The 16,501-nt window shown below is 37.2% G+C and overlaps 1 protein-coding gene across 1 annotated transcript in view; it reads right to left on the bottom strand.

The window, feature by feature from the left end:
• The window catches only part of LOC137398228 (nucleoporin NUP188-like), a 101,179-nt gene that overhangs the window by 6,891 nt on the left and 77,787 nt on the right, over positions 1-16,501 (bottom strand). The window contains exons 20-28 of the mRNA XM_068084335.1: positions 15,335-15,447; positions 14,332-14,477; positions 13,371-13,562; positions 11,958-12,109; positions 7,490-7,627; positions 5,241-5,436; positions 4,352-4,512; positions 2,555-2,724; positions 152-267 (exon numbers count right to left, since the gene is read on the bottom strand). Of these exons, the coding sequence (XP_067940436.1) occupies positions 152-267; positions 2,555-2,724; positions 4,352-4,512; positions 5,241-5,436; positions 7,490-7,627; positions 11,958-12,109; positions 13,371-13,562; positions 14,332-14,477; positions 15,335-15,447 (1,384 nt within the window). The remainder of the gene's footprint in view (positions 1-151; positions 268-2,554; positions 2,725-4,351; positions 4,513-5,240; positions 5,437-7,489; positions 7,628-11,957; positions 12,110-13,370; positions 13,563-14,331; positions 14,478-15,334; positions 15,448-16,501) is intronic.

Below are 16,501 nucleotides of genomic sequence, written 5' to 3'. Positions count from 1 at the left end.
GTTCATAGACTATCTAGCTAGGAATAACAGTTGCGATGAAAGCTGCTGCGATGAGAGCTGTTGCTATGACAACCGCTACACCGAAAGCTGAATCACTAAACATAAGTAGCGATCACGCGGACACATATATAATTATGGGCTATAAAATTACCTTCTCAAGAGATGATGTGTCAGTAAAAGATAGATTCTCTCGACTAGACAACTGGCTACAGGTGGCAGGGAGCAGGTTGCATACGCAGCTCAGAACTGACTCCATTGACTCAACTGCTTGTAAGAGAGATGTATAATAATTACGTTATCCATTACACAATTCTCTTAACTGAGATCCTTTGCAACAGTCAAACTTCCACAGAGGAAGTTTAACCATTTCAAGCCTTTTGTTTATCAAAATTGTCATATTTTGTATCAAATATTTTAACCAATGCCACACTAAAGTATCTAATTTATTCAACAATACAAAATTACAACAATTCTTCAGTAAAAACTCAGGATTGTTAAAGATGTAATCATATCAAATTTCAGTAAATTCTATTAGAAATTGTCAGTATCTTTTTACCATTTTTGATGTTTTTGATGATCTGACTGCCAGAATGTTTCAAGATTAAAATAGACAAAACTTGATCGCAATTAAAACGCCCAGAAGAAAAATATGTGCCCAAAATTATGTCGCACTTCCTGTTTGTCCATCTCGTTATGGCATCGCAACACTGCAACTTATTGCGTTCAAGTTGCAGTGTTGCGTGTCTCTACTGACGTATAGTTTCCTTAGACTTTGCTCATGATTGCTTGAAATAACACTTCAAATATAGCCTCAAGACACATTGATATAGATGTCTCACAAGATTTTAAGATAGGTTGGTTAGAACTTGTTCCATTGTTTTTCTCTACATGTTGTGTAAACATATAACTAGCCAATGCTGATGAGACAGTATACTTATCTTTATAAACAGAAAGCGCAAGTATATTTATCTTTACAACGAAAGTTTCATTTTTAGAATGTTTCAGTAAATATTGTTAGAGAGTACCGGTATTTTTCTATCTTTTGCGGTTGCTTTTTATGTTTGAGGTGATCTGACCGCCAGGATGTTTGTCGAACAAAATCGATAAAGCTCGATCGGGGTTAAAAGGCTCAGATCAAGTGTAAGTACGATAATGATGTCTATAGTTGCAAGAGAGCGACCGAATAGAGAAGCGTAATGCTGCAACTTGAACGCAATAGCCGATATTAATTACAGCAACGATAGCAACTAGCGACGTCATTTCGGGATGTATTTTACTTCTGAGCGTTTTAACAGCGATCAGGTTTTGTTGATTTTCGTCTTGAAACATCCTGGCAGTCAGATCAGCTAAAGCAACCAACTAAATATCAAATGGTAGAAAAATATCTATAATTTCTGATAAAATATACCTGAGTTTGATGGGATCTCATCATCATTGTTAAATGTTGACTTGCAACAAAATTCACATTACAGCTATTTGATATCAAAAGATTCACCATATCTTAGTCTGCTGTGTTGTAGGTGAAAAATATGTGGAAATGTGATTACAAGCTCTTAAAAGCTCAAAAACGAACAGTTAATCGCCGCCATCACGAAACCGCCATAGATTGGAATCAATTTATTTCTCTGACATACTCAAACGATTTGGTTAGTGTTCTGACATGTGATGTTCTCACATAAATTGAGAGGCCTATAAAAGGCTCAGTATAAAACTTCTCGTAGCGCTAGTTTATGACAAACACTTCGGGTTTTACCGAAGAGCCTGTATCAAATATGGATGCTCGCTACTTTACAGTTTTGTTTTGGCTTGGTCTAATCGGCAAGTCGTAACCTGATCATGTGACCCATACTTCCTGCCAAACAGCCCGAATAATTTCTGCAGCAATTTTCGACTATCACAGGTGACCAACAGGCTCGTCATGTTCATCAGAAGATGATATGCATTCCTTCAAGCTAAGGTTAAAAAATTAAACAAATTTTTACAGTACATTTTGAGATATTAGTGCTCAAAATGACAGCATTACAATGACGATAAAATAGACGCGTAAGGACAATAGACATGGTTTTATTGAATGCGTGAAGTATATTTGTGAAAATATTTCGACGAATGAGGTTGCATGAAAGTGTAAACCGAAGCCATCTTGTTCATCTACGTCCCATTTGAGCCGTTTTGGAAAGGGATTCTAATCTACGGCAGTTTTGTGATGGAAACTATTAACTGTTCGTTTTTGAGCTTTTAGAGCTTGTAATCACATTTCCACATATTTTGCAACTACAACACAACAGAGTAAGACATGATGAATCTTTTGATGCCAAATAACTGTAATGTGAATTTTGTTGCAAGTCAACCTTTAAGGAAGTCACTTGAAAATATGTGTTTATGGAAGATAAATATGAAGCACTAATCAATCTAGTTCTGTTACAAACTTTTCTACTTTTCACAATTGTTAACAATCAGCCTCTGGGACCTATCTGTCTACCTACCATGCGCTTTCAGACATTTGAGTTCCGGAGTTGTCTTATTTTCATCGTTATATAATACGCAAGCTACTTACTGCTATCATGCAGCTTGGGACGCCGTAACTTTCTCGAATTGAGAAGCTGAAGAGAAGCTACAATTCCTATGAGTGAAGAGGGTAGCAGGGTCATATCTGAGCCTGCATTGGTAGCAGTGTGTAGGATCCGTGCCAGCTCCTTGTAACTGTGCTGCCAGTTGGTCAGGTGACTGCAACAGAGGCACGAGGGTATATTGAGGGATGGGCTCATCGCCTTGTTTTGTCTTGCTCCAAGCCATATAATCATGTAATAGTTATCTAGATGAACAGTGATATGGTAGATATCGACGAACAGAGGTACGCGTTAATCATTGATTTAGACTTACACCTATTCATAAACAGATTTATTTTTACATGTCACTTTCAATAGTACGTGATTTAAACGATAATCGATCTGTTCATTGCAGAATATGTCTTACAAATGATTTTGATAAAATCTATTTAGCACACACCAAACGCATTCGCTACATGGCAAGCATTTGATAATTGTGGCTACAAGCAGTATCAAGCCTTACAACTGTTTTAAGGTGATGGTGGATTCTCTACATGTGGGGGTATGCGATTGGGTGCATGTGAAGCGTTTGGATTTAATCTTGTTTTCTTTAGAATTTTAAAGGATGGCAAACAGGTTGGTTATGATAACGTATTAAGCTGAGGTAGTGGTAGAAACAGCAATGCAAAGGGGGAGACAATGGTAGTGGTGGATACAGCAAGGTAGAGGGAGGAGGAGGCTAAGGTAGCGGCGAATATAGCAAGATGAAAGTGAATAGGAGGCTGAAGTAGTGGTGGATACAGCAGAAAGGGTTAGGCTAAGGAAGTGGTGGATATAGCATGATGAAAGTGAAGGGAAGGCTAAAATAGTTTTGAATACAGCAAAGTGAAGGAGAGGCTAAAGTAGTGGTGGATACAGCAAAGTGAAGAGGAGGATAAGGTGGTGGTGGATACAGCAACGTGAAGGGGAGGCTAAAGTAGTGGTGGGTACAGAAAGGTGAAGAGGCTAAGGTAGTGGTGGGTACAGCAAGGTGAAAAGGAGGCTAAGGTAGTGGTGGATACAGCAAAGTGAACGGGAGGCTAAGGTAGTGGTGGATACAGCAAAGTGAAAAGGAGGGTAAGGTGGTGGTGAGTACAGCAAGGTGAAAGGGAGGCTAAGGTAGTGGTGGATACGGAAAGGTGAGAAGGAGGCTAAGGTAGTGATGGATACAGCAAAGTGAACGGGAGGCTAAGGTAGTGGTGGATACAGCAAAATGAAAAGGAGGCTAAGGTAGTGATGGATACAGCAAAGTGAACGGGAGGCTAAGGTAGTGGTGGATACAGCAAAGTGAAAAGGAGGGTAAGGTGGTGGTGAGTACAGCAAAGTGAAAGGGAGGCTAAGGTAGTGGTGGATACGGAAAGGTGAAAAGGAGGCTAAGGTAGTGATGGATACAGCAAAGTGAACGGGAGGCTAAGGTAGTGGTGGATACAGCAAAATGAAAAGGAGGCTAAGGTAGTGGTGGATACAGCAAGGTGAAAAGGAGGCTAAGGTAGTGGTGGATACATCAAAGTGAAAGGGAGGCTAAGGTAGTGGTGGATACAGAAAGGTGAAGAGGCTAAGGTAGTGGTGGGTACAGCAAGGTGAAGGGGAGGGTAAGTTAGTGGTGGATACAGCAAGGTGAAGGGGAGGCTAAGGTAGTGGTGGATACAGCAAGGTGAAGAGAAGGCTAAGGTAGTGGTGAATACAGCAAAGGGGAGGCTGAGGTAGTGGTGGACAGGAATGCTTAGAAAAAATCCTACGTGGTAACTTTGGTAAGGATAAAATACCTGCTCCATTTGGTGATCAGCTCAAAGAGCATAGAACTCAACATGCTGGCGAGTCTCTGGTAGGTTTGAGTCACCTCCCCTGCAACTAGCTCTGTCAAGGTCGATAGCACATCTTCCATGACTGAGACACATGTACTGGGCTCGAAAAGAGTCTGTCCTGCCTACAAGGGGGCAACACACTGTGATGAGTCAGGGGAAAGCACATTGAGTACAGAATCTGATGAGTTTTATGGTGCTACAGCGAGTATACTAAGCAAACAATAATTCCAAGGAAATAGCAGTCTATTAGAAAGAAACAAGAAGACTCGCTCAGATCCTCACAACCTGAACTGATCGAAACAACTCGATAATAGCTTTATGTTTAAAGGACTGCTCACTAAAAATAAGTAAACAATTAAATCATTCGCAAGTGTAATATTCCGAAACAGCGTATACAAAAAGCAAAACTAGGATAGTTACTGCAGCCTTAGAACCATGGGTAAGAAGTATTCTAATAGGGGCTTTAGCAGATATGAATAAATATATTAAAATTTTACTATCACAACTGCTGCTATATGCAATACTCCAAACTATCATGTTTTAGCTGAACATACTGAACAACATACACATTCCTATATGAACATATGTTCATATGTGTATCCTATATGAACATATGTTTCAACATGTGACTGTCTTGACAAGAAAGTGAATATTCGTAACCAATTAACTTTGTGGGTTGAGGTTTGACTTTAGGAAGGAGACAATGCTTTAACACCATCTACATGTAGCAGTGTGTCAAAGTACTTTATCTATAGCTATAATAATAAATCAATAGAGAATACGCCGATATGAGACAGCATTCTTCAGCTAACCTCAGAACATAGAGCAACGCTAGCAAAAACCAACGCACCAGATGTGTGGTAGAGAGGAACATCCTGTAAGAGTCGAGTAGGTGAATGGCTGCTGTGTGACGCAGAGTATCGTCACCTGGATTAAGTTTGGTCGCTATGATGAACTTGAGCTCTGTGTGAACAAACTTTGAGATGCCCTGCCATTGCTCCTGAGATATCGAATTGATGACAGTGCTGAATTCCTTCTTCTCTTCCCTATTCATAAAGATCGACTCCGACACTGATTGGGCATTAGTTATTCACATTAGACACTGATTGGTTGTCTAGTATTCCTACTCAACAGTGATTGGCTATCAGCAATTTCCTCTAGACACTGATTGGGTATCAGTGACTCTCCATAGACAGATTGGTTGTTTAGTATTTCAACTCAACACTGATTGGCTATCACTGATTCCCTCTAGACACTAATTGGCTATCACTGATTCCCTTTAGACACTGATTGGTTGTTTAGTACTCCTACTCAACGCTGATTGGGTATCAGTGTTTCTTCCTAGACAGTTATAGACTATCGGTTAATACCACTAGACACCCATCGGCTTATATTCATTCTCTCTAAAATAGTACATACCGATAAGACACCCCGTAAGTTAACATAAAACCGGTATTTGACCACCGTGGCGCTGTATTTTTCAACCCTTCCCTATAGTGGTGTTTTGCAAAAAGTGATTTTGGTATTTTTCGACTAGATTGTCAGAATTTTGGAAAGATAAATTTAACATTTTTAGGGACGAAGCGGTGCTAATGTTGCCCATATATTTTGCTCTATCTTTCGGGCAGGTCGACATAAACGCCATCCATTTTCATATAAGTCAAAGTATCCAATCGAGTTGCACAAGGAACTGCTTTGATAATAAAATATTAGCGAGATACCGTAATTATTTCAATGGTGTCTCTTCCAAAGTTTAAAAAAAATGTAAAGTTTTGGAGTCAGAAAACAGACATAATCTTTTCAGTTTTAAAGAGCAACTGGCATTCAATTCAAAGGTGACGCTGTATTCTCAAACCCTTCTTCTATAAGGGTGTTCAAATAAAGGTGGCATTTAAATAAAGATGGCATTCAAAGAGAGGTTTTACACTATGTGTATATTATCATACCTGAGAGCCAAAAATTCTTTACTCGCATATAAACCACCGTAGCCTAAATTCCCACAAGAAAGAGGTTGTTTGATATTTGAAATGATTCCACGTGAATGCACTTGACTACGTGACGAGGATAAAGCATTACCTGTGACAAATGTCATCATTGCCATATACAAAATATTAAAAAAGATTTATTGTTGCATATGAAGTATACAGATACTCCCCAACTTACGAATGAGATATGTTTTAAATGGCCATTCGTTAAGCAAATTTGTTCGTAAATTGTCTCAATTCGTTCTTTTTTACGGAATGTGTTTTGAGGACTATATAAGATATATACATGTATAAGACTATATATGTTCGAGGCTTGTATAATTAACCTATATTATAGTTTGTACTACAATTTAAAAAAAAACTCTTTTTCAGAGAAGTTTTTCCATCTCTTCCAAGACTTTCCCTCTTTTCTTGCTTGATAGTGGATTGCATCAGCAGTGCACCTTTTACATACTTCCGATACGGTCTTTCTGTTTTTAATCGCACTAACGGTCGAAAGATTCATGTTATGTGCACGGGCAACACTCGCCATCTTTTCACCAGCATCAAGCTTCTTTAGTATTGCCAATTTATTTTTAAATGAAATGGCTCACCTCTTTTTACACTTCCACTATCACTAGAAGCCTTTTGCTTTTCACCAACCATATTGAATAATGGATACAATACAAAATATAACTTACAGCATCAATGTACAAACATTTTTGACATACGCACGACACCGTTCATATCTACCATTTTTCTTTACAAACAATTTTTGAGATACGAACAACACCGTTCATATCTACCATTGTTCGCAACACAAGTGTTCGTAAGTTGGGTAGCGCCTGTACGGTTTAATTATCTTTTCCATGAAACCTTAAAATTTTGAGTGTTTATTCACTCATCTCTTTCTAAACACAAATATTAACGCATCAAACCCTAGTGTGCTATACAACCAACATACAAATGGGATTATGAATACATTAAAAAAGAGGAAAAAAATGAAATAAAAAAAGAACGATTCAAAAGAGAGAATGACTCAAAAGAGAGAACGACTCAAAAGAGAGAACGACTCAAAAGAGAGAACGACTCTGATCAATTAAAGGGAATAAAAAGTGTATCAATTGATTCGAACCTCTGATAAAGCTGATAGGTTAGCAACTGCAGTACATTACAGAAGATGTTGGCCTTCTGTGGGTGACTCATCGAGCCTGAGTGCATATCGCCGAGGTGTTTAGTGAGGGGTGTGACCACTGTCTGCCAGAAAGACTTGCTACAATCAGAATATCACATGATCTAGAATCTTTAGGACATCATGGTGACCTTTTATAGGTAGAAAAAGGTTCTACAGACAAGCAAGCGGTGTAGCGGCAAATCAAGGATTAACATTTTTATCAAAATTTTTATCTTTACAAAATGGCAATTTGTTATTTATCAGCAATATTATAATATTATAGCCAATATTATTGAGATATACAGCTGAACCTCGACATACAGTAGACACTCCTATACTGTATACCTGGTATAATGTAAATTCCAGATAAATGGAAAGAATTTGTGTAAATCTTTTTGCCTTGTACTAAGTAAAAATTTCCATGTAACGGAAGGTGTCAAGTTGGGCGCGTTCTCTAATTCGATTTGAGTTTTATTCTATTACGCCGCACTTGCGAGAGAAAAAACGACGCGTGTATAGCATTATAATTATCTATTACGAGGGCGATTCGATAAGTAAAGATAATTTTACAATAAGTCAAGTGGTAGTTGAGTTAGATACTTTTTTTTTTTCAACATAATTGCCAGACAAGTCAACACATTTCTGCCATCTTGGTACCAGTTTCTTGATCCCATCTGCATAAAATTCTGCAGATTGCCTTCGTAACCATTCGCTCACAGTAGCTTTGACCTCGTCATGAGTCTCCATATGAATCCCTCTGGTATAGGACTTTAGAGCACCAAAGAGATGATAATCAGAAGGTGCAAGATCAGGGCTGTAAGGTGGGTGGTCCAACAGTTCCCAACCTAGTTGGTTTATGGTCTCAATGGTTCGAGTGGCAGTGTGGGGCCTTGCATTGTCTTGGTGGAGAATGACGCCACGAGATTGTATGCCTCTTCTCTTGTTCTTAATGTCCTTCTTGACTTGCTGTAGCAGTTGGCAGTAATTTTCACTGTTTACTGTGGTTCCCTGCTCAAGAAAGCTTACTGTAATGGGGCCTCTCACATCCCAAAACACTGTCAACATCACTTTCTTGACACTTCTCTGTACTCTGAACTTCTTTGTGACAGGAGATGATGGGTGTTTCCACCTCAATGACTGCTGCTTTGACTCTGGCTCATAGTGTGCCACCCAGGTCTCATCACAAGTCACAAGTCTGTTTAAAAAGGAATCACCTTCTTTTTGAACCCTGTCCAGATTCTTCCTAGACATTTCCAATCGCTTAGCTTTGTTGGCATCACTGAGCATTTTGGGTACCCACCTGCAGCACACCTTTGAGTACCCAAGATCTTCATGAAGAATGGAATGCACTGTCCCAATGGAGATGCTCAATGATTCAGCAATTTCCTCTACCTTTATCCTTCTGTCTGCTCTGACAAGCTTGTCCACAGCCTCCAAATTGGATGGTGTGGCTGCCTCTTTTGGCCTGCCTGACCTTGGTTCATCCTCAATAGAGGTCCTTCCTTCCTTAAAACTGCTAGCCCATTTGAAAACTCTGTTTTGGTTTAAACAACTTTCACCATATTGAGCTTTCATTCTCCTATAAATGTCACTTGGTCTGACTCCTTCACTTGACAAAAATCTTATTACAGCTCTCTGTTCAACATGTGAGCAAATTTCAAGAGGGGCAGCCATTTTGAAATAGTCTCCAAAAAAATTTATAGCCTCAAAGTTATTGAAAGTGATTACAGTGTGAAGACAACACCTAAAATAATATAACTCCAAAAAATTATGCATGTATCACAATAATATTTTAACTTATAAGGAAATTATCTTTACTTATCGAATTGCCCTCGTATATATAGAACTTCCATGAAATTTTAGTTCGTCGTGATAGATCGTCAGATGTGTCGACAAAACAGAGAATAGGTAGCCAGGCAATTGTTCATAAATACTTAAAGGGGATTGATTGATGAAGGTGTTACAGCGTCGGTTCACCAATATGAATGTCATGAGTTGGAGTATCATCAAAGTTTATCTTTCATCCTAACCTGGACCTTTGAGTACAGATAGACGTTGACCAGGTAGTACCACTTGTTTAAAGTAAAAGTATTTTGTTGTTTTTCTTTATTATAGACGTTAAACTGTTATTAGTTTTATTGTGCAGAATCAACTTTGCTGTATAGAGAAAACAAGCAAAACCTTGTAACTGACCGCCGAACATGCGCGCTCCCATCAACTTATCGTGAAACCAGTGAGTGGATCAGAATAAGTAAAAAGGCTGTCGATGCACACCAATAATACTGCATTCACGGTACAGCCAACAAATTAATAAAGTTATGTCAAGTTTTTTGTATGACCAAAGGAGTGAGTTCGGAAAGATCTTGGAACGAATTAGGCAATTTATATGTATTGTACCGATCTTATAACGTAATGTTCCTGGAATGGATTATTTACATTGTAGAAGCGCCTATCGTACCCCGGTAGTTCATGCCGTCATTTGCTACATTATTGTAAAATAGTCGTACGGAACAAATATCACAAAAGGAATACCATGAATTTCATGTAATAATCTGTACAGCTCAGGAACTGATGTTGACAGTACAGTGGAATTCACTGAATGCATTCTCCATCGAAAAGAAACCCCGTGATAAATCATTAAGATAATTACACATAACATGAATGACTAAGCTAATATTTGAAAGGAGAAATTTGTGCTGTTGCAAGAGGGTGGTGACAGGAAACTAGATGCAAAGGTATGAAGATGGAGCTGCATGGTGTAACTTACTCTAACTTAGACAAGGCTAACCCCAAATTAATCTTATATATTTTTGTTATTATTACATATTTCACTGTTTTTCGTAAAATGGCAACGCTTCAAAAAACTAGGAAAGTTATATAGTATAATTATGAAAGTTATGTTATATTCGAAACTAGATGCATGCCCGGCGTTGCATGGGTAATAAAAAACAGCTTATAAACAGTGGCAGTGTAGTTTCCACTGGCTCATTTAAGTAAGCTAGTATCTTATATTGCTAAACTTACTAATAAAAGTCCTGAGAGCAAGCTTTAGTGATGTTGTAACACAGCATCGTTATGCGTATTTTAATCCATGTAATGACTATTTGTAATGACAAATCTATTGTATCTCATGCAACTTAATGGCTTAGACTGTTGCCTTGTGAATGGGAGGTTCAAAGAGTTAAATCATCTGGTCATCAAATCAGAGGTCAAATCCTCTGTGATGCGGATTTGTCATTCATAGATCATTCATGAGATTTATTCATCTCACGTGTTATAAAGATTTGTACATCTAGGTAATCATATGTAGATGTTTGACTGTACAATGTGGAGAATATAATAAGGAAAGGTATTTCTATCACATTCTATTAGAATGCTTAAACAGCTTGATATTACATGAAGTTACAAGACTGCTGCAGGTTTACCCTTGCTTATATTATGAACACTTTGCTATACCATTCTTATTATTAATCAAATATACTTATTATTGAGGAGCTAAAAATAGCTGATTCTTACAAGTGTGGAGAAATAAAGGGTCACTACGGATCCTTCACATAACTTCATCACAGTTAACAAAAAGAATGTGTCTTTAACCCTGTTACTGCCCTACATGAGTTTATGCAAATTCTCTGATCAACTGCTGTGGGCAAATTTTCACGAAATTTACTGCAGTTGCATAGTAACTGAATATTAATGATCCGTGACAACATAATCAACGATCATTAGTATTTCTAAGACATTAAGAGTATTGTCGGCATACTGCTCTAAAAAATTAACCTATATGCGAGAAGCAAATTATAATCTTTGATCAAGAAATTCCAACTCGAAAACAAACATTTTTTTGACAATCGAACTTTTCTTTTGTAATATGGCTTCCGCGAGTACCTCTCATGTTAGAAACCGAATAACTTTTGTCGATGAAATTTTAGCCGATTCAGAATTTAAATACTCAGATAATTAAAGTAGCAGCAGTGACTCTGATAGTGAAAGTAATAGTTTTGCAAAAGTAAGGAACATTGTAGAGGATCGCTATAGCCTTGTAGCGATTGTATATAGCTTCATATAGCTTTAGCAATGCAACATAGTATAGATACAATGAATTTTTGCATAGCTCTGTTTGTTACCATGTTGACAAAATAAAATATATAACCAAAATTTTCTAGATAGGATTCGAAATTGAAAAAAATTGTGTACATATCAAGCAGCACAATCAGCAATTTTCAGTGAAATAGTTAGCGGTTAGCGGCAGGCCGAAAGCTAAATTTGTACATGAATGTCAGGGTTAAGATGTGTCTCCTGTCTAAACTGTTAGCAGCATGTGCTCGAAAAGTTGTGATTTGGTTTTATAAATAAAATAGTTGTTTAATGACGCGCACTGAAGCTAGAATAACTTAGACATGAAATGGTAAAACAGGAAATGACATCATACCTGAGAGCCAGCTTCTGAGTTACTCTCTCCCTCCCAGCAGACCAAAGTGCTAGTACAAAGTTCAAACAGGCCAAAAGTAGCTCACCCGGACAGATATGGGTCAGCTGCTTGTCTGACTCTATAAGCTTTTGTGTGATGGTCAGCAAAGGCTCCTGCAACCATAGAAGGACAACACTAAGAACTGAAGCAATGACTATGTAAAATGACTAGCTAACTGGCTATAGACAGGGTAAGATGACTACAGCCAAATGTTCAGAATCTTCAATGAATTTAAAAAAGTTGAAAATGCTTACGATTAATGAAAAAGTGACTTTATTAGATACGAGTTTATTAGTTGTCATTTCGTGAATTTACACTTTTGCGGTGGGGATGGTTTCTGCGCATACTCGTACATTCAATAACAGAGGTCCCCACTATATGCTAAGAAAGACAGCTAATATGCTTTTGATTAAAAGGTAACTAGCTCAGCATTAAGAGTTGTGCTCTCTCAGTTTAGGGTATGTTTCATGATTGCTCTGACCACCAACAAACAACCTGATTTGAACACGTATCGAATGCTAATTAAAGAGTGCGTAGATGAAGAATATCCATAGAATAACCCATAAATTATCTAGAAAGTTCAAACTTCACTTTACCAAGCTCAACAGAATGTCTGGTAGAGTTCGTCTGTTTCACAAAAGTGCTTATAGGCAGACTAATTTATTTTTTTATACAGTAACTTCCTTATAGAATTTTTTGTAAACCTTGTAGGTAAGCAGTAGAAGAGGTCAATAGGTCAGGGGAAGGCACTAACTATCATTATAATTACAGAATGCGGCTGACTAGTGACTAATTGACTTTATAATATGATTGATGCACTAATACTGTGCCGATCACATCTACTTAATATCTTTATTTTTTATTATTTTATTATTTATAAATTTTACAATATTTCGCAGATTCAGTAGTTTTTATAAAAGTTACATTAGAAATTTCGATCTATCACATGTTATTTGTAACTTCAACTTTGTAACTTTTTATTAAACTTATTTAAATATTCTAATCTCCCATTTTAGACATACTATAAAATACTAAAAACATGAAAACAATCCATTTGTTTTTAACTATTGACTAAACAACTTTATTTGAAGCAATGCATAGGCAGAATAATTAATGTGTGGCAGGCAGATTAAAAGAAAGAAGACTAAATTTGGTTGCGACATGGATCAAAATACATGTATGATGAAGTTGCAGGTGTACTATACATTTTTAAGCTCTTCTGACACAGCGAGTTGAGGTAAGATGAATAAGTTCATGAGAACTCTTTTAAAGCAGCAGCTAGTACAGCTATGCACTTTTCATAAAGAAAAGAACTATTCAACTACAACACATACATACATATAAAGCTCTGCATATGCACCACTGTGTACGTACCTCCGTGTCTGGATTGGTAGAGAGGAATAACTCAAGCAAGCCAGGTTGATTCTCCACGCAAGTCGTAAGCAGTTCAACAAGGACGACTTTGAACCTAGGATTCTCAGAGCGCAGTGCGAGGCGCCTGAGTAAACCCGAGCGGATAGCATAAGCATCTTCTCCAAAGCTAGAAAGGAGACTCATTCCTGGCTCCTACCATAGAAATGGTGTATGATGAAACAGCTTCAAAGTAACAACTATGTATGGCCTATATGATGAAGTCTGGTCTGCATGATGATATATATATGATGGTCTGCTGATCATAGCATTTAATCAGTGTGCCCCAAGTGAAGCACAGTGCCCAGTAACAGTTTAACTGGGCAAAAATGGAGTTGGAAATTAGAAACTTATCAAGCGATCATTTGGGACATTATGGAAGCTGTTAGTAACAAATTTAACAGCAACAAGCCGTATAAGTATCTATTAAGAAGTCAATGCATACGTCTCATAGAATGCTATGGATAAAATAGCAAAATTGGGATGGCTAATAGATTACAAATTCTGACTAGAATGTATCTAGAAATTTCCTTATTAAAATAACTTCAAAAACTGAGTTATGAGCCGAGGGACTGAGAACTTGTTCAGTATACTTATCCTGTGACAGGCTCTGAAACCTGCACAAGAAGCATTATATTTACACCAAAAACCTTCTATCAAATAAAAACCAGAGCTGTGATCTAATTGGAGTGTTTAATCTAATTCTGAACTTTAATGCCGACACCTTAGCTTAGCTATGAATTACGTCCAAAAAGAAATGGCTAATGAAGGAATCTCCACATCTTTACCCTAAGATAATCTCATAATTTAATCATAAGAGGGCAAACATGAAATTGAAAATTTTACATTGAGAGAAATATCCAAGTAGAAAGACCTACTTCTTGCAGTCAAGTTGGCCACGAAAACCCAATCATCGCCCACTGACCTGAGCAATGACATTTAGAAGCTGCGTGCTGAGTACGGCAAGCCTGTTGCTGTGTCTATGGTATGTGTAGGAGGCCATAACTCTCGTGAGATGAACCTGAGACTGGGTGGCCTTAGATGACAGGCTAGCCTCTAAGACAGTTTCCTCTGCAGACATCAAGATATCAGTTAAATTTGGCAGTTAGTCAACAGTTGGACAGTCAGAAATACTCAAACAAAAGGTTTATCGTATGCTAAAAAAGTATCTTGAAATAATGAAAATTACTGAGAAGGTTATTTGAGCTTCTTCCTGAAAGGATCAAAATAAAAACAGTTTTCAGGCAGACTAAACTAAAAATACTTGAATGACTGGATCTACTCTTGTTTCCAGTTTAAAACTGATTTCTGGCAACCATAATGCCAGGAATGATGAACAACTTTGGACTCTTTATAGTATACTTTGTTATATAAATTCAGTGAACTATTCATTCTTTGTAGTATTTCCACCTATTAGTTACGTATAACCCGCAAATAGATATTTCACATCTACAGAGACGACTATAAACAATTTCCCAAAAAGGTAGGGTAATTAGAGCTCCGTGAAATTACTTTTTGCCATGTAAAGGTTCTTTTTACTAACAACAAATCATCTTTACTAGTGATGAGTTATCTTTACTAGTGACTAGTTATCTCTACTAGTGACTAGTTATCTCTACTAAAGGCGGGCTAACTCTTTTAACGTGAAATCAAATCTATCTTTCTGATAAGCTGTTGCGATATAAAACTCTTGCAAGCAAATGACACTCTCCATAAACTTTACAATAAGCAGCATTAAACTTTCCCAATACTCCGACCCACCTTCAGTCAATGTTAGCAGAGTAACAAATGTTAGTAGATATTCTTAGATTAACCATACCAGAATGCACCGAACTAGCATTTAACTCAATTGAACACATGCAGATAAAGAACACTGAAGAATTAATGAATGGAGTTGCTCAATTGCACTAGTTTATCTTGTGACTAACCTTTGCTAGCCTGTGCAACCTCAAGCAAGCCTTTAAGAAGGGAAAGGCAGAGCCCGAGTCTATAGACTGTAGAGGGCCGGCCATGTCTGGTCAGGCAACTGCTCACCTCAACGCTAAAGACAAAAATCATCAAAGAACGATAATTATTGGTTTGAAGTAAAGCTAATGCAAAGTAAGATGTCATAATTGGCTTAGAGAGTGAGAAAAAGTTTGGGAAATGGCATACACATCCCTTGAACCAAACTATGGTCAGTATGCCAACTCCACTGTACATATGGGTCATGATCACAGAAACCATGGTCAAGTCGGGATTGTAAGATTTAAAGTTATCTACCCTAGCAAGAGAAAATTTTCACAGTTATTTTGCAAAAAAAATTTGATTTGAGCTTAATTACAGCAGGTTTTATGGTCAATAAACTGAATGCACGTTTACCATTAGTGCGAAAACATGGTTATGAGAAAAATGGTGTTGAAGTTTGAAAAACGAAAACCAATGCACAATTTTGTTTACATTTCAAAACGTCATAGCAACCAATATCAAGAAGTTGTGATATTTATTTAGATTTCTGTATTTATATCCAAAAGATTATGCTGAATTTAAAAATCTAAACAGATTTTAGCTGGTTGTCATAGAAATAGCTGTATATTTATAAGAAAATGTATTAGCTAACTTTCCAGATATTAAAAACGGCTTGGCAGTACCGCGATATTGGGCACAGCAGTAGTATCATCAACAAAATCTTCAGAAAAATAATAACAGTAACATATTGCACACCACCGATCACTATATACTTTGATCTTGTTAATTCGAATAATTATTCTTATAATTAAATCTTATTATAATCTTATAAAATCGAATAATTATTCTTATAGTTAAATACTGCAATAATCTTATAAGAATCGCCAGGAAAATATCATCGTCATTCCCTTTACTTTCACTGCTTTTGACATCAGTTGGAATACCAAAGTACTCATTATAAGTGTCCAAAATGTCAGAGTTACATTTAAAATCGGCAAAAAAGAAACGATTACTTTTATCAGACGCCATTTTTCAGTACTTCCTGTTTAGCATAGCAACGGTTTTAAGGGGGTTTTCCGAGAGTTAAAGACTTCTATTGGCTAAACTGACTTCAGATTCAGAAAGATCACTACTTGATTGGTCCGCAT

Source organism: Watersipora subatra, chromosome 6 (assembly GCF_963576615.1).
Source record: "Watersipora subatra chromosome 6, tzWatSuba1.1, whole genome shotgun sequence".
NCBI lineage: Eukaryota > Metazoa > Bryozoa > Gymnolaemata > Cheilostomatida > Watersiporidae > Watersipora > Watersipora subatra.
Note: the sequence above shows the minus strand (reverse complement) of the source record. Positions and strands in the feature narration are given on the sequence as shown.